The sequence below is a fragment of the Malurus melanocephalus genome, unplaced genomic scaffold (genome assembly GCF_030028575.1).
Source record: "Malurus melanocephalus ecotype Western Australia unplaced genomic scaffold, MMel_1.1 scaffold_661, whole genome shotgun sequence".
In the NCBI taxonomy this organism is placed as follows: Eukaryota; Metazoa; Chordata; class Aves; order Passeriformes; family Maluridae; genus Malurus; species Malurus melanocephalus.
The window spans coordinates 97,338-113,309 of NW_026623893.1; the positions used below are offsets into that span (position 1 = coordinate 97,338).

At 52.3% G+C, this 15,972-nt stretch overlaps 2 protein-coding genes across 3 annotated transcripts in view; both read right to left on the reverse strand.

Moving 5' to 3' along the window:
- Window positions 1-2,512, reverse strand: part of INPP5B (inositol polyphosphate-5-phosphatase B) — a 16,121-nt gene extending 13,609 nt beyond the window's left edge. For both annotated transcript variants that reach the window (XM_057383816.1, XM_057383815.1), the window contains exons 1-5: window positions 2,181-2,512; window positions 1,786-1,865; window positions 1,291-1,388; window positions 917-946; window positions 332-442 (exon numbers count right to left, since the gene is read on the reverse strand). In XM_057383816.1, coding sequence (XP_057239799.1) covers window positions 332-442; window positions 917-946; window positions 1,291-1,388; window positions 1,786-1,865; window positions 2,181-2,237 — 376 coding nt within the window. In that variant the 5' untranslated portion in view covers window positions 2,238-2,512. The remainder of the gene's footprint in view (window positions 1-331; window positions 443-916; window positions 947-1,290; window positions 1,389-1,785; window positions 1,866-2,180) is intronic.
- A 6,967-nt stretch (window positions 2,513-9,479) lies between these two features.
- Window positions 9,480-15,913, reverse strand: SF3A3 (splicing factor 3a subunit 3). Its single transcript, XM_057383817.1, has 17 exons — window positions 15,752-15,913; window positions 15,624-15,671; window positions 15,450-15,502; window positions 14,940-15,045; window positions 14,484-14,556; window positions 14,035-14,126; window positions 13,807-13,889; window positions 13,310-13,448; window positions 12,909-12,977; window positions 12,503-12,570; window positions 12,087-12,194; window positions 11,813-11,882; window positions 11,196-11,360; window positions 10,978-11,088; window positions 10,459-10,549; window positions 10,097-10,152; window positions 9,480-9,764 (listed from the first exon to the last, which is right to left on the reverse strand). Exons 1-17 carry the CDS (start codon window positions 15,845-15,847, stop codon window positions 9,687-9,689), a joined length of 1,506 nt encoding a protein of 501 aa, XP_057239800.1. The 5' UTR covers window positions 15,848-15,913; the 3' UTR covers window positions 9,480-9,686.
- Window positions 15,914-15,972: the final 59 nt, after the last annotated feature.

Genomic DNA, 15,972 nt, shown 5'->3' on the forward strand with positions numbered 1-15,972 from the left:
TCCCTCAGAACACCCACCATCGCTGCCATTGCCTGTGAGACACGGCACCCGCGTCCAGCCCTCAGAACACCCACCATCGCTGCCTGTGGGACACGGCACCCACGTCCATCCCTCACAACACCCACCATTGCTGCCTGTGAGACATGGCACCCGCGTCCAGCCCTCACAACACCCACCATCGCTGCCGAGCTGCCTGGCCGTGGGGAATGGCGAGCCACGACCGTGCTGAGCGAGTTCCAGCAGAGAGCGGCCGACGCTGCTCTCGCCCATGGAGGAGAGACGAGCAGAGGCAACACCTGCACCGCCAGAACCGCCCGCRGGGAGCTCCTACCTGGGCTGCACCTGCTGAGCTCCTGCAGGAACGTGCGCGTGTGGGAGCCGAAAGGCAGCTGCACTGTCAGCCGATCGTCTGCTGAGCTGATCTGGACAGTCACGTCGGAGCCTGAGGACATAGATAGAAAAAGCTCAATGGGGGTCCTGCTGACAAGCCTTCACAAACAGAGTGTTTCTCGGCTCTACAGCGGTGGGTGTGCACATGCACACAGCCTTTGGCAACATCTCCCCCTGACTTTTGACCATGTTYCTTTCCAAAATTTTACATGAGAATGCTATTTATACAAATAATCATTTATAAAAATGTTTATTCTGCTCATTCAGCGGCAATAATTAATCTTCCAGTATAAGTTTAAAAGCATATGCAAAATTACTTCCCCTGGTTGAACAGGGCTGCTCATGCTCATTAGCACCAGCTAATTGTGGCCAACAGCACGGCAACTGCCCCAGAAGCTGCAGGGTACAACCCCATCCCAGTCAGCTCCCCTGGGGCCAAGAGCCCTCACTCCTGCCCCACTGCATGCAGCTGTTTAGGGCCCAGAGCATCTGTTAGTGCAAGCACAAAAGCAACAACAGAACTCACCAATGACATGAAGGTCACTGTCGAGCACAACTGCAAAAGTAAGACAAAAGTTTAGTTGAAAGCTAAGCAACAGATTTGTAGACCAYGCTGATACTTTGAGGTTAGTGAGTTCAGCAACTTCTCCAAACTCCAAACGTTCCTGGCAGGAACAGAGGMAGGCAGAACMCAYGTGCCARGCMGGGGCTGTKTTTGGGGCCTKCTGGGACACAGGGACTCTGGTCCTYRCAGGGCYCTGCCAGAGAYGCCATGTGATRYAWAAGTGTCACCAAGCATAACTGAAGAAAAAATGTGAAGGCAGAATAGATTGCCAATTTCAGGAAGTAGAACAACCGAATATGGACTCCAAAACCCTTCATCCCATTCTCTGTCAGTACCTTCTTCCACTGCAAACCCATCAGTGATGGGGATCACTCTCTCCAGCCAGACATCCTCAGCTGTGATGGCCATCCKCCGGTGAGTGTACACATAGATCCTGCAAGCACAGAGCACACACGGATTCAAAGTCTCCTCAGTTCGGGCATTTCTGCAGACACAGACCCCATCCCACCCAGGAGCACCTGCTAGTGCAGCCTCACACAAACCCCAAAGTAACTTCTCCAGCACATGCCCACCCACCTGCTCACCCCATCACAGAAGAAATGTGTGCACATTACTGGCAAAGCAGAGCAGCTCATGGGCCTGGGGCTTCTCACTGACCACCCATAAAGTCAAGGCACCACGCCTTCAAACTGCTGCCCTACAGCACTGCACCCTGGAGGAAAGCCCTTGGCATGGGAAGGGGTTCTCAGGTGGCTCTGCAGAGTGGTTCTCAGGGACCCGCAGAGTTGGACGCTCTCCCTGCCCTCCCCGCGCTCCGCTCCGGCACCCACGCGTGCTGCCCGCGGCACTCCACCAGGCCCAGCAGCCGGCTCTCCACACTCTCCCCCGAGGCCAGGAGGCCCTGCACCGCCTGCGGCTGCGGGTCAAGGAACGAYGGCACAGAGCGGCAGGGAGCGGGGACAGAGCGGACGGAGCGCGGCGAAGATCGGCGGCGGGATCGGGAGGGACCGGCGGGGAGAACCGGCGGAACAAACAGGAGGGAGCGGGGATGGAACGGCGGGGACAGCAGGATGGAGCGACGCAGACAGCGGGAGGAGCAACGGGGACAAACCGGCGGGGACGGGGACGGGGACGGGGACAGCCCGAAGAGAGCGGCGGGGACAGCCCGGRCAGAGCRGCGGGGACAGCCCGGRCRGAGCGGGGAGAGGGRCCGATYAAAGGATACGATCCGGCAGGTCGCCCCGCCGGCGAGGCTCTCCTGGATGGCGACCGACTGGTCCATCTCCGCCCCGGCAGCGCGGCGGCGGCGCTCCCCGGGGCTGGGACACGGTGTCTCCCCCGGCGGCGGCTGCGCGTTCAGGGGGCTGTCGCGACACGATGCTCTGCCCAGCAGGGCCGCCCCCGCTGCCGCTCCGTTATTATCGCTCCGCTCCGGGATCGGCCGCGGGACGGACACGGAGCCGCCGGAAATAACGGGGCCGTCACAGGAACCGCCGGCGGGAGCGGTCCGCCCGGGATGGACGGCGGCCGAGCGGATCCGGCACGGTGGGACGGGAASKACGGGAAARGCACGGCACGGCACGGCTCGGCCCTGCCCCGGGCACCTCCTGCCGCCGAATCCCGCGCCTCCGGCCGGCCCCTCCCGGAAGGAAGGAGAGAGCTCTCGGGCTGACGGACGTGGGAAAGGTTAATTTCCATGGAAAATCCCGAGGTGCTTTTATTTTCAGTAGCACCTTGAATTATTTTTTTGGTTGAATTTCAAGATGACCCAGCACAGGAGCAGGGTTTTCTGCAAATCGATTAATGCAGAGTGTGGGAGAAGGTGCTGTAAAATATCACCAGAGCTTTTTGCACTGTAGAGACAGTTTGGCCTAAATCTCCTTCCACAGATGTAGGAGATGCAGGTCGAGAGACAGGGAATATACTAGTGGTCTTGGTCAGTGACAACTCTGCACCACTTGCCCCCGACTCCCTGCTCACCAAGGGACAAGAGGACAGTCTGAAATAGCTGCTATAAGCACCAAACCTTACAAGAATTGTGGCTTGGTGTGTGTTTTTGAGATAGTAGAACCCTTTGACCACTGTCAGTGGTCTGAAACAAATGAAACACACGCCCCAAACGCTGAGCTGCGGTTTGGTGTCACAGGACAGGCACTGCAGCATGGGAAGGGCTGGCTGTGGTGGAGTGACGTGTTTTCCATGCAGCCCCACATCCGCTGCTGCTCGGCCGGCAGCGCCCCGTTAGGGCTGGCAGTGCTCCATGAGGACCAGCACCACAGAGCTTTCTTGCTGGGAGAGCACRCAGGGCTCCAAGGGCCCAAACCTGCCCAGCACAGACCTCCTGCCCTCCCACGGGTCACACCGTGCTCAGCCACACTCCAAACACCAGCACCAACCAGGGGGCTGACATRCACATTTTAATATTTTGCAGTCTTTTCTCTAAGGAACCAGTGGCAGCAGARGACAGTGGCAGCAGGAACAGCACCAAGCAGGTGCATACAAGCAGCAGTGCATTGACTCCAGGTAATTCTGTCTGAGCAGCTCCACACGTGCCCTGTGTGCTGCAAAAACAGGCTGGGGGAGCGTTGGGAGTGGTTCATGGCCCAGGCTAATGCTCACCTCTGGGCTCTGCCTTTAGCAGTGAGGAGAAACAGAATCATCTAATGCAAGAGATGCTTTTATATTAATCCCATTTCCCTGCCTAGGACTGAGAGATGAAACATAAGTTACTGTTTTACCTACATAGGCAAGAAGCACTTCATTGCCAGAGCACTTCGGAGCTAAGAGGTCAGAAGGGGTGCAGGGAGACTGTGAGCTCATTTCTCATTGATTAAAGTAGCCCCTGTGCCTCAGTGAAGGCAGAATTTTCTGGTTTTTAAGGAGGCCTAACGTTGTTCACTCCTGAGGTCCCTCATTGCAGCAGCACAGAGGCACACACTGCACCGCTCCCAGGATCCACAATTAGCTTGAAGGTCTCTCAGACGTACAGGATTTTGGCAGGGCAGGGCAGAATCCCTTGGTGTAGCTTTCTGAGTGCCCAGACTAAGTGCTTTTCCTCTGGATACACAGGTGGAATCTTGTTTTCAAGTATTTAAAATKTACTGAAATGCAAGACACCAGATAGATGCCAGGACTCACCCATCCCAGGARAGCGCAGGATGCAGAGCGCAGCGTAAGGGTGGGGTATAGGATCAACAGTGGGGTCATGTGAAGGATCACTAAGGGCACTAAGCCAAGCACAATGACCCCCAAGGGTGTACAGAGGGCCCTGGACACCTTGTTCCTGGGACAGGGACAGGACACAGGGTGTTTGCTCAGCGGCCTTGGCTGAAGTCAGAGAGTGGAGGGATCCTACTGAGCACTGCAGAGACTCCCAACTGCAGCCTAACCCCACAGGGAAGAGGAGACCCTGTAATTCAGCAGAAGGACCACCCCACATGCCATGACCTTCAGGAGTGGGGCCAGTGTCACCCCCCCAGCRCTACTGACGTGAACTTTGCCATCCAGTTTCAGACAGCTGGCTTTTGGGGTGGCTGGGCAGCACTCCTGGTAACAGGCAGCCTTCATCCCACCAGCACAGACTGGTTTGGCAGCCTTGCAGGCTTTGCTACATCCTGCCATGTAATTCAAGCCCATCTTCTTCATCTGGAAGGAGAGAGACATTAGCCTGGGGGTCATGCTAGCCTTTAGTATTAGCATTACAGGAATACAATGCTCTGCAGCCCCAGGCCATACCTCACAAAAGTCCTGGCCCAAGATGCATTTAGTGACAGTCTTCCTGCCTTTGAAACACCMGTCTCCAAGACAGGAAAACGCTGCACACACTTTGCCCTGTGAGAGAAAGGACAGGGAGACACCATCTATCCATCAGACTCGCATGACAAAAACATTTCAGACAGCCCTTCATTCCCAAGGGCTCCTCTCCATCCCTCTCTGCTCTGCTGGTATTTGTGCTCTCAAGCATTTTCGATCCAGGGAAAAAGGAATGCTAGTAAGATCCAGAGATAAAGGAGTGTTCTGAAACTGCAACAAACTACTGAAAGACCAGCAGAGCAAGCGAGTTTCAAGTTTCCTTTTCCTTCCGCTTAACAGAGCTCTGCAAAGATAAGCACCTTCCCCTGCRCTAGGCTCAGGAAAGGGCTGCAGAGCCCCTTATGTGCAGCTGCAGGAGGGCTCTTGCCGTGGTCAGCTCAAACTGCCTGAGCTGATGCAGGGGAGTATGCCTGATGGCARGGACAAGGCCCACTGGACAGATCTCCTTACAGGCTCCTTGCTTCCAGTGCTCATTCCGGATTTGTTGCCCCTCCAGAATCAGCTTTTTGCCCCATAAAGCAGGTGAAAGAGGGATCTTTCCTTGTCCCCTGCTCAGGTGGGAGCTGAACCATCCCAGAAGCCACAGACCCCAGAACCCACAGCTGCTCTGTACCTACATTTTGTGGGGGAGGCCGAGGGGTGGTGGTGGTCATCGGTGGCACRGTGGTGGGTGGCAGGTCACCTGCAGACACACAAGGAGCACTGTGGAGCTGCATSCAGCACACAGGGCAGATTCACCATCATGGCTCATAGCGTGGCCAGAGCTGCCAGGACCACCCTGCCCCTCACTCGGCCACCAGGACAGAGTGAGCCCCAGGGCAGAAGAGATGCAGCAATGCAGCCACAGCCCCTCCACGATGGTTCTGCCCACCCATCTACCTCTAAAGCTCGGCTGGTACCGTAGGCACTGGCGTTGAGCCGCAGGCAGAGAGGGCCAGCACAGCACTCCAGGGCACACTGCTGCCTGCTCACGCTGCCGTTGGTCCTGCACAGCTCTGTGTCACACCTGCTGCTGCAACCGGCTGTGTAGTTTGTGCTGGAGAAACGATAAAGCTGCAGAGTCAAAGGATGAAATGAGTGTGAAGAGGTGCTGGCATAAAAGAGTAGAAATAACTGACAGATTGGCAGGGAGAAAAGGGAAATGGGAGTGGACACAGACTTAATAGAGCACTGTGGATTCCTGAGATAAAGAAAGGRAAGGCTTTCCCTGTTGCAGCCCCCTCGCATTGCCATACCTCGCAGTAAGTCTCATTATGGCAGGTGGTTGTTCTATTGGCATGGACTTCATCCTGGTAGCACCTCTCCCCGGAGCACTGAAAGCTCTGGCAGGTGATCTGGAGAGATACCAGGGTGTCACATTGCAGCAAAGCCTCCTGGCACAGCACTGCAAGGTGGTCCCCAAACTCAGCCTCACTGTCTGGAGGGATCATCCCCACCCGGCCACCCACTGTGTTCCCTTCTGCCCCAGGAGATGCCCACATGGCACACCTGGACCCCATGACTGACCAGGGCAAGAGGCAGTATCCTTAGGGCTGCAATGGCTCAGCAGTATCCCTCTTTCCGTTCCTTCCCTTACCATTGTCTCTTCCACGCCATTCACAGAGGTGTTGGTGGCCACYACWGAGGCATTGTTGGTGGCCACTGAGATGTYGTTGGCAGTGGCCACCACCACGRCRTTCTCRGTGACTGCCACCATTGAGGTGTTCTTGGTGGCCTTCTTGGTGGTCACTGCCACCACTGAGGCATTCTTGGTTGCCGCTAAGGTGCTCTTGGTGGCTGTGGCCACCACTGAGGCATTCTTGATGGCCACTGAGATGTTGTTGGCAGTGGCCACCACCACGGGATTCTTGGTGATTGCCACCACTGAGGAATTCTTGGTTGCTGCTAAGGTGTTCTTGGCCTGTGCCACCACAGAGGTATTGTTGGTGGCCACTGAGATGTTGTTGGCAGTGGCCACCACCATGACATTCTCGGTGACTGCCACCACTGAGGCATTCTTGGTGGCTGCCCAGGTGTTCTTGGTTGCCTTGGCTACCACCAARGTGTTCTTGGTGGCTACTGAAGTGTTGTTGGCAGTGGCCATCACTGCAGCAGTCTTGGTGGCAGCCACCACCATGGCACTCTTAGTGATTGGTGCCACTCTGGCATTCTGGGTGGCCACTGAGGTGTTCTTCGTGGCCACAGTTACCAACGGGGCCTTCTTGGTGGTCGCCACCACTACCAATGCATTCTTGGTGGCYACTGAGGCATTCTTGGTGGCTGCAGCCACCACCGAGGCATTCTTGTTGACCACTGCTATGTTCTTGATGCCCCTCACCGTGGTGTTGGCAGCTGTGTTGTGCTCTGAAAAACACAAAACTTCTGCTTGGTGAAGGAAACACCAAGTTAAAATGTGCTCAGAGAGCCCTGTGTCCCTCCCTGAGCCATGGCACAGTCCAGAGGAACCTGCAGGCAGCATTTGCCATGCTGTGCTTGGGAGGCAAATGGCAATCAGTGACAGAATGTCCCCAGCAGGCTCAATGCAGCCACCAACCAGGCAGCCCAAGAAGCAGGTCAGAGTCAACAGCCCCCATAACAGCTCCATGGACAGATGTTACAACAGCCTCTCCCTCCCACTTCCAGCCATATTACCTGGGAAGAACTGGTTTATATGGGGGCTAAACCTTGAGAAAATGTTCCTCACTTTCCTGCAGCTCTGTCCTACAGAGCACAGCCTGGAGAGGACCGGCACAAAGTCCCTGGTGCACCACACTGCCTTTGCCCCACTCCCAGATTTCCCCTTGGGATAGAGAACTCACCTGCTGTGACAAGAGAGTCCTGAAGACAGAGTTGCAGAGCCAAGATGCAGAGCAGCAAGCCTGGAATGGAATACAAATGACTGAGACCACCACAGCTGCTGTCTGCTTTACCCACAGCCCAAAGAGCCTCCCCAGCAGCACAGGCAGCTCATCCTCGAGACAGACAAGCAGGAATACTCCTCCACCTTCCCACAAGCAGCAGGGGACCAGCAGCCACCTTTCACTCTGGAGAGGCCTCTGGCACAGCCCCCAAGGGCTGCAGCAGTGATGGACCCTGGATGGGGGATGGACAGACACTGCTCTGGACAGACAATGCTGCAGAGCCCCRTTACCTTGAGCAGGGGGGACGAGCCCTCGGTGTCCAGCCATCATCATCCACCAGCGCTGCCCCTGCCCCTGGCACAAAGAGACACAGTCAGAGCTGCTCCCCCGAGTGCAGGGCTGACACCCCAGTGCAGTCTGTGCTCTACCTCCAGTGCTCAGCCCCAGTAAAAGCAATCACCCCTTCCTGAGACACTCCCCAAATGCACCGAGGCTGCCGTGGTTGCTGACGGGGAACAGGAGCCCTGGAGAGCTGTGTGTGCTGTTGGTGTGGCAACAACCCTCCCTGGGGCTYGCAGGCAGCACAGCCCTGCATGCAGGTACCAGGAGCAGGAGTCAGGGTGACAYGGTGAAAAGTGCCACCATGTACGGAGTTTGTGATGCTGCTGCAAGTCAAGATGTGACCTGGCTCTCCATTCTCTATTTGCATTCCAAATGTTTACCTGTTTTGCTAAAGAAACGGAGGAGATGTGACTCCAAACAGCCTCCAAAGCCAGGTTCTCCGAGGAGAATGGTGATATTCCCCTCCTGTTCTATGATTTAGGCTGTCACCATTCCCCTAGACCAGGAGAGGTTGAAGCTCATGCAGAGACCTCCAGGGTCATTCCCTCAGATTGACAGAAAAAACAATGCCAGCTGGCACCTCTCACCCTGCAAACCAGCACAGCCAGACCAGCTCTGGACATCCTTACTGAGCCCAGCCCTGCCCCAGGGCAGGCAAGGAACCAACATCTGCCTGACATGGCCTCATCCCAGAACAACCTTCCCTCCAGCCAGGAAAAGAGCCCACAGCATTGACTCACCTGCCTGTTCCTGAAGCCCCAGCACACCTGCAGTCACTGCCAGCACTGGAGCACCTCTGAGCAGCTCCTGCAGCACCTGCTCCACAGCCCAGCCCCTGCCCTGGGGAAGTGTCACGTGTGGCTCCACAGCAGCAGACACAAATGGCTCTTGTGAGGCTGGAGATGTCACACGAGCCACCCCTGCACTTAAGGGACCAGGAAGCACAAGAACTGCCACAGCCACATATGATGTGCATGGCCTCTGCACAATGGACCTGCAATTCTTGAGGCAGCATGAATCCATAGGGTATGTACAGACATCTCTTAGCATGACACCGGGGGCAAAGGATTCTCCTGAAGCCACAAGAGGCACCTCTAAACACACTCTGTTCCCATGTCCATCCTCCTGCTCCACAGAAGGATCTGCACACGTACAAGGTCATTCAAGCCACGAGCAGTGCCAGAGAAATCGCCACACAGCCAAACCTGAAGCTCATTTGGTAATTCCCTGAAAAAAAAAATGGCCAAAGCTTCCCAGGGAGACAGACCCAAGGTAAAAGTGGTCCTGTAAGACAGGTGAGCTTGTTTTGTAAAGGAGCCCAAAGAAAACCACAGCTCATAGCAATATCTAGAAACAGGACTAGTACCTGTCAGCACACAGTGTCCATGTGCTTCAGAGAGTCAACCCTCACCACAAACCTTTACATCAGAGTGGAAATGAGAAAAGGAATTGGTTCTAACAGCTGCATAAAAACACACTGTAATCAAACCTCTTCCCTCCAGCAGACAAAAGAAGACAAGTCTCTCGGCACTTCCTAAATTACAATGACTTTATTTTTCAAGGTATTTTTTAATATAAAACAATGTCACAAGTCTAAGGGGCTTACTAGAAAGTGACTCTATAAAGTGTTCTTGAAACCTATATTCATGCACATACAAAATCCAGACAATGAAGAAGTCAGAGCTGCTGCCTCATCCACTCTCTCTGCAGATGTGTGATCCTTCACCTGAGGACAGCTACAGCAGCCCTTGGCGCTTCAGATCTTCGTAGGTCTTTTTRTTCACCACATTCCCGCTGGAATCCTCATATTCCTCCTGGAACAGAACCAACAGTTTAGAGACAGAAAGTAAATATTAGCTCCAAGAGCAGCCACTGAACATGAGCACCCTGCCAGAACCTCTGTGCAGGAAAGCAGGCATTGGATCTGCCAGCAGGTCCTGGGAGAAGAGCTCATCCAGAGCCAGAGTCGTTACAGGTTGTACTACAGGTTTTAATTCCCACAATTGCCCTGCACACTGTTGAAAATTGGCTTTGGGACAGAAGTTCAGGAAAAGGCACCAGTGTAAGCAAGAACACTGCTCACACCCAGGAACAGGGCTTCCCATGGACACAGGACTGGAGACACTAAATGCCTCTCACTGCTCACCTCTGTATCGGGCTGCCACCTCTCTGAAGCCTTCTGCTGTTTCAGCTTTGCCCACACTGCAAACACAAAATCAAACAGGATCTGTGYCACTTCCCTTCAAATACTTGTTTATAATCCAGTAAAACACACATATGGGCTTTTTTCCTTCCCTTCTTTTACAAAACTTCAGCAGTCCAGAAATGTACCTAACATCCATTACAAAGTTATCATTCCTCTGTATAATCACTGAAAGGCACTGAACCACAGCAAASAAGACTTCAAAGGGATTGTTCAGGRTGGGACRTGAGACCAAGRCCTAAAGCCACTCCTTCAGAAAAGRTGATGTTCTTAAACATGTTTACTATTCTGCCATCACTACTTACATGAGACTGCATCCTCAATCTGTGTGACRTTGGCAAAGTGTGCAGTGTTGGGAATGCCCAGGCACCGCATMCCGTGGGCATGTCTCCATTCCTGGGGAAAGAGATGAGCTCAGTTGAGAGGGAACACCACCACCACCATCCTCCTCAACGCCAAAGAGCACAAAAGACATTAACATCTGAACAGGGTGCAACACATACTATCAAAGTACCAAATCTACCAATAAAAATATTATCTTCTTGTCCTGTGGACAGTAACACCACATCAGTCATCAACAGGCACCCTGCACCCATCAGACCTAGGCACTGGAATGGGCACTCAAACAGGCAAGGATGGTACAGCATCAGCAAAAGAGAYCTCTGTATGCCCAACATGATCTCTGAGTCCTGTTGCATGGTCCTGCAGCACCACACATCAAAAATGGCAGAAATGCTGCTTGGGGACCCCAGGGACTCCCCAGTGACCCATTACAATGACTGTCTGATCCCAGCAGGGCTGCTCCTGCAGTGAATGTCACTTACTGCAAAGTGCCTCTGGAACGCCTTGGGCCCTCGGTAGGTGTAGTTACCACAAATCTCACAGTTGTAGTTGATGTTCAAACCATGGAGTTTGTACAACCAGTACGGGATGGGCTGCAAGCAAGGAGACATGAGRATTAGGTCACATGGCAAAGCTCTCACAGGAGCAGCATGGAGTCAGTGACCTCTCCCACTTCTCCAGGCCTGGCAGTCTCAGTTACCTTCCCATCCCAACCAAGAGGCAGATTTTTAGGGTTATAGATTATTTCATTTTCTTCATCTTCACTCTCACTCTCACTGATCTGCTCTTCCTCCTCCTCCTCCCTCTCCTCTCCTGTCCGCGCCTGCTTCCGCTGCACGTTCTCATGGGTGAGGTGTCTTTGTTCCTGGAGTGAGAGAAGGGATTGTCCACACACCATGACAGCAAAAAGGTCAGGACAAACTCTTGTAGCAGGAAAAACTTCCCCAGTGTACAGAGGGAGGAAACAGAAAACCAGTGTGAAGCAGAGAACTCCCGCATTTTTCAGCCAAACAACTTCAGTTCTTAATACCCAGAGATTTCCTACTTGCAAAGAGTGAAACTTTTCACCCCCTAATAGCACTTCCAATGTTACTACTGCAGCAGCCATCCTCCTGAAAATAATCCCCCAAAACTGAAGGCAAGGAGCGTGGCAGAACAAGTAAAAGTTTGCAATACTGTGTGACTTATGCACAAAATAGATGTGGTGCAGCACACTGATGCTGTCTATGAAAGCACTAAGTAAAGATGAGGACAACCTTCCAGTCACTAATTGACAGCTCTGAAATAAAAAACTCAAAACCAAAATAACATCCTTACCCCAAGAACTTCCACATAYTCATAAATCTGAGCTTCCAGRAATGCAAGATCTTTATTTCTTTCAGTGTCTCTGAAACAGATGAGGMATCTTCATTAAACACACAAGTTCAGCTCTGATACCTTCTGTTTGGCTCAGCACTATTTGGTCCMGCATGAAAAGCTTCTAATACTCCAAAATCTCTATCCTAACTATACAAGAGTGGTGACTATAAAACACTCCTAATCCAAGAGGAGAGAACATTGCCAGCCTCAGAATGACCTCCTAAGAACTTACCTTTTGCTTCCTTTTGTCTTTGGATTCTTAGCAAACAAGGAAGGATCAAGTGCTTCCAGGGATTTGCCTTTAGTGCTAAAAAGCCTCTGAGCACGCTCCTCCAGAGTCCTGCAGAGAAGCAGGAAGGAGATTAGTCTAGACTGCAGTTTTACATTTCAGAGAACTATCTGAATTCATGAAACAAAATTCCAAATGTAGCTTTTAGGAAATCATGAAGTCAAAGTCTTCTAGATCAGACCACCATATAGGACCTGTTCAATGTCCAGTACCCACTGCTTGGTTCTTAATGTTTTATCTTTCAAACATCACTAAGGTAATTCTAGTATAGCAGAGACAACCATACWAGTATCCCAGAAAGAAATGCCATATTGAAGACCTCAGAAACTGAAAGGAACTCTAAGAAGACTGCACCTTACCCGCCACACTTCAGCCCCAGCGCCAGCAAAGCTGATTTTAATCTGTCCAGTCCCAGGGAAGCCAATTCCTGTTCAAGTAAACAGACCACTGTAAGAGACAAGCTGTACAATATGGATATAGTCCACTTTAGCTTATTAATGAAGGAAACCCCTGATCACACAGTATTCAARGGACTGTAAGCAGTCCTTTCCTTACTGAAAAATGACGAATGTGACAAATCTAACCTGGTCTCCCAAGTTACATCCCACAATGGGAGAAATTAAATCATCAGCATTCTCAAAGTTTTACCCAGAAAGCACAAAGCCAGAGACAAAAATACATTACTAAAATTATACACAGAAACCAAATGAYTGAACTTCCACCTGCTCAAAATGTGGCAGTAAGTGTAGAGAATTGGAAACGYACCTCCCAGGAGGAGAAGGCCGAGAGGTCCAGGTGGGCACCAGCATGGGTGAGGGCACTGCTGGTCTCTTTCTGCCAAAAAAAGCCACATGCAAGAGCTGCATGACATAATACAACACTTCTGGCCACAGAACATTTTAATCTCAAGAAAAGCAATTCATTTCACAGAGAAAAATCCTCTTACTAAACCAAAAATGGAACAATAGTAAAGATGCAAAACCTGAAACAATTGTTGTTTTAAACCAGTTATGCTGGTTTTAAATTCAAGTCAGTGCCACCCTGCACCCTGGTGACACAGAGGTGCAGCCCTCACTGTCATGGTCACCACCAGCAATGACTTTACACAAATGACCACACAACCCCCTCCCAAACACAGGAGCATCACTCAGGCTCAGGCTGCTCACCGGCCAGCCTGGGAATGTGCCGTTCTCCCACTTCTTCTCAAACTCCGTCTGGATTTTCCCAAAAAGTTCGTTCTGGTCCAGTAATGGTTTCACTCGATCTGTGTAATCCTGCAAGTACTCAAGGAGCATTTCAAGATACCTGGCAGGGGAATCATAAGCACAGGTAATTCAGTATCACCCTCTAACCACATCTTTGGACAGTCACTACCCTCCAGTGCTGCAGAGGGATGTGACCTAGGTCAGGCCAGTTTTCCACAGAGGATTTCTTGACACAGCAGTTCCAAGGGTACAGTAAAGCCCTTCCTCAGAGCTGAATCTCTCTACATATCTGCTCCACTGCATGTTTGCTTRGGGCTCAGACACATGGCTGAGCTCAGGAACCCAATTAACGTGAATTAAGTTTGACTTTTAATTACAATCTTAGCAGCTGAACTCTTCAGAAGCAAATTCCTTCTCACTCAGTGCCATAAAGGAAGCAGGCAGGCAAATAGGCTCACCTCTTATATTCAGCATTTTTTCTCTCCTTGGGAATATCGAAGAGTTGGTCAAATGTGGATAAGTAAGTGATATAATCCAATTTCTAAGAACAGAAAGTCTGAATCAGAGCTCATACACAGCCAAATTGACATCCAGTTCCCAGAAAAAGAGAAGCCCCAGCCTGTGCAGGGCCTGTGGATCCCTGGACACAGCAAGTACTGAGGTACCCACACACAGCAGCCACTCACCTCTGATGATTTCAGATTAATGTACTTGAGATAACAATCATGCAGATCCAAGTATCGTCCRTACCCTTCCTCATCTGTGAACTCCACCAGATCTGTAGGAGAGATCATAAAAAGCTTCACTATGAGCTTAATATTCCCTACTTATTATACAACTGGTTTTGAACTGGAAAAGGATTAGCTGTGAAGTCATCTATGCTTAAGGAAGTTGTTAAAATGCCTTGGACACACATTGAACAGCCCCAACTACTGCTCTGTGCAAGCACCAGAACACCCCTCAGGGACAGCTGCCTCACTGGGGAACATTCCAGGGACTGCAGTTCAGAAGAATTTAGATGACAGATGAATTTTCAGAAGATGTTTAGTAAAAGGGACGTGGGGCTCTGAAACATGCAAACCAGATCAAACAACCTATTTAATAATGCCAGAGCTCAAGCAAACTACAAACTTACTCTGRGCTTCTTCACTCGGGTTGTCTCTGGCCTTCAGCAGCTCCTCAAACTCCACTGACATKGGAACACAGATCTGCATGGGCAGATACAAGTCACACAGTGATTTACTTCACCTCCTGTCCCAGAATAACTAATATAAAATCACAAAAGGTGGCAAATAATGAAACTGCAAACAGAAGAGGGACTCAAAGCTTTGTCACCTTTCTTTCTGCACAAAGGCAAAAGTGAGGCTTTGGTCAACACAGGAAAGGTTAAAGSTGACTCCAGCTGAGTGTCCTGCACTGCTCCCTCACACACTGTCTGATCCTGAGCTGTGCTCAAGTGACTGCTGAGTGTTCCCAGTACTGAGTATTTATTAAGGCAATTAAACTGGGGAAAATGAAAGCTCTGTTTCCTGAAGGGATGAGATCCAACAGAGCACATCTCACCTCACCTATAGAGCAGATAACTACTCACCTCATTTGGGTGCTTCCGATGAAATTCCTTRATTTGCTTCAGTCTGTTGTAAAACTCTGCAAACTCATTTGGCCCGGAAATGGCACTGAGTTCTTCCTTACGGAGGCTTCAAATTCATGCACAGGCACAGGTTACAATTACAAGGGGAGAAGGTGAAAGGGGAAAAAGGTGACACTGACACAGCCTTAGTCCAGGTCTATGCTGCAGTGTCTGAATGCAACCTCCGAGTCATGGGGGACGTCCCAACCCACCTGGCTCAGGGCCACATCCCCCTGCACATGCTGCAGCCCATGACAAACCCCCACGGCACTCAGGGCCGCCCCACATGCATAACAAAACGCGTCCATCCAGCACAGACACTTCCCATGTGCACTCAGGTCCTGCCCTGCATTTCGTCGCCACATCTGGATTCGTGTGTTATTCCTTAGACATCCACATCGACATCAACCAACCGCAAGCTCCTCACCAGCAGGACACGCTCAGGCACACGAGGGCTCAGGGCACACTCACCCGTCCTTGTCGTCGTACAGGTCCCGCAGGTTGCCGCTCACCTCCATGTACCTCTGCGGAACAAAGGGAAGGCCCCAGGGGCGCAGAGCCCGTTACAGGGGCGGGCTTCGCTCCGTCTCAGGGGACCGGCTTTTCCCAGCCCCGCTCCCGCCCCCACAGCCCCGTTACACTCACGTCCTGCATGGCCCGGGTGCGATGGTCCGAGTTGATCTGGTCACGGAGCTGAGGGGAGAGGCGACAGGSGGTGAGCGCAGGCAGGCCCAGGAAGCGGCCGCCCTCAACCCCAAARGCCCCGAGCTTACTGTTGACTTCTTGGTGAGCATCTCCTTGACCATGACGTCCATGAGCCGCTCCCGTTCCTCATGGTAGCGCCGCTGCTGCTCCAGGATCGTCTCCATCCCGCGCCTCCGCCGCCCAGCGCCGCCACTGCCGCCGGAAGCCGCGGAACGGCCGGGCTGTGTTCGCGGGAAGGGTCCGGGCCCGCCCGCGGCCCGCGCGGAGGTTCCGGGGCGTGCGCGGTGCC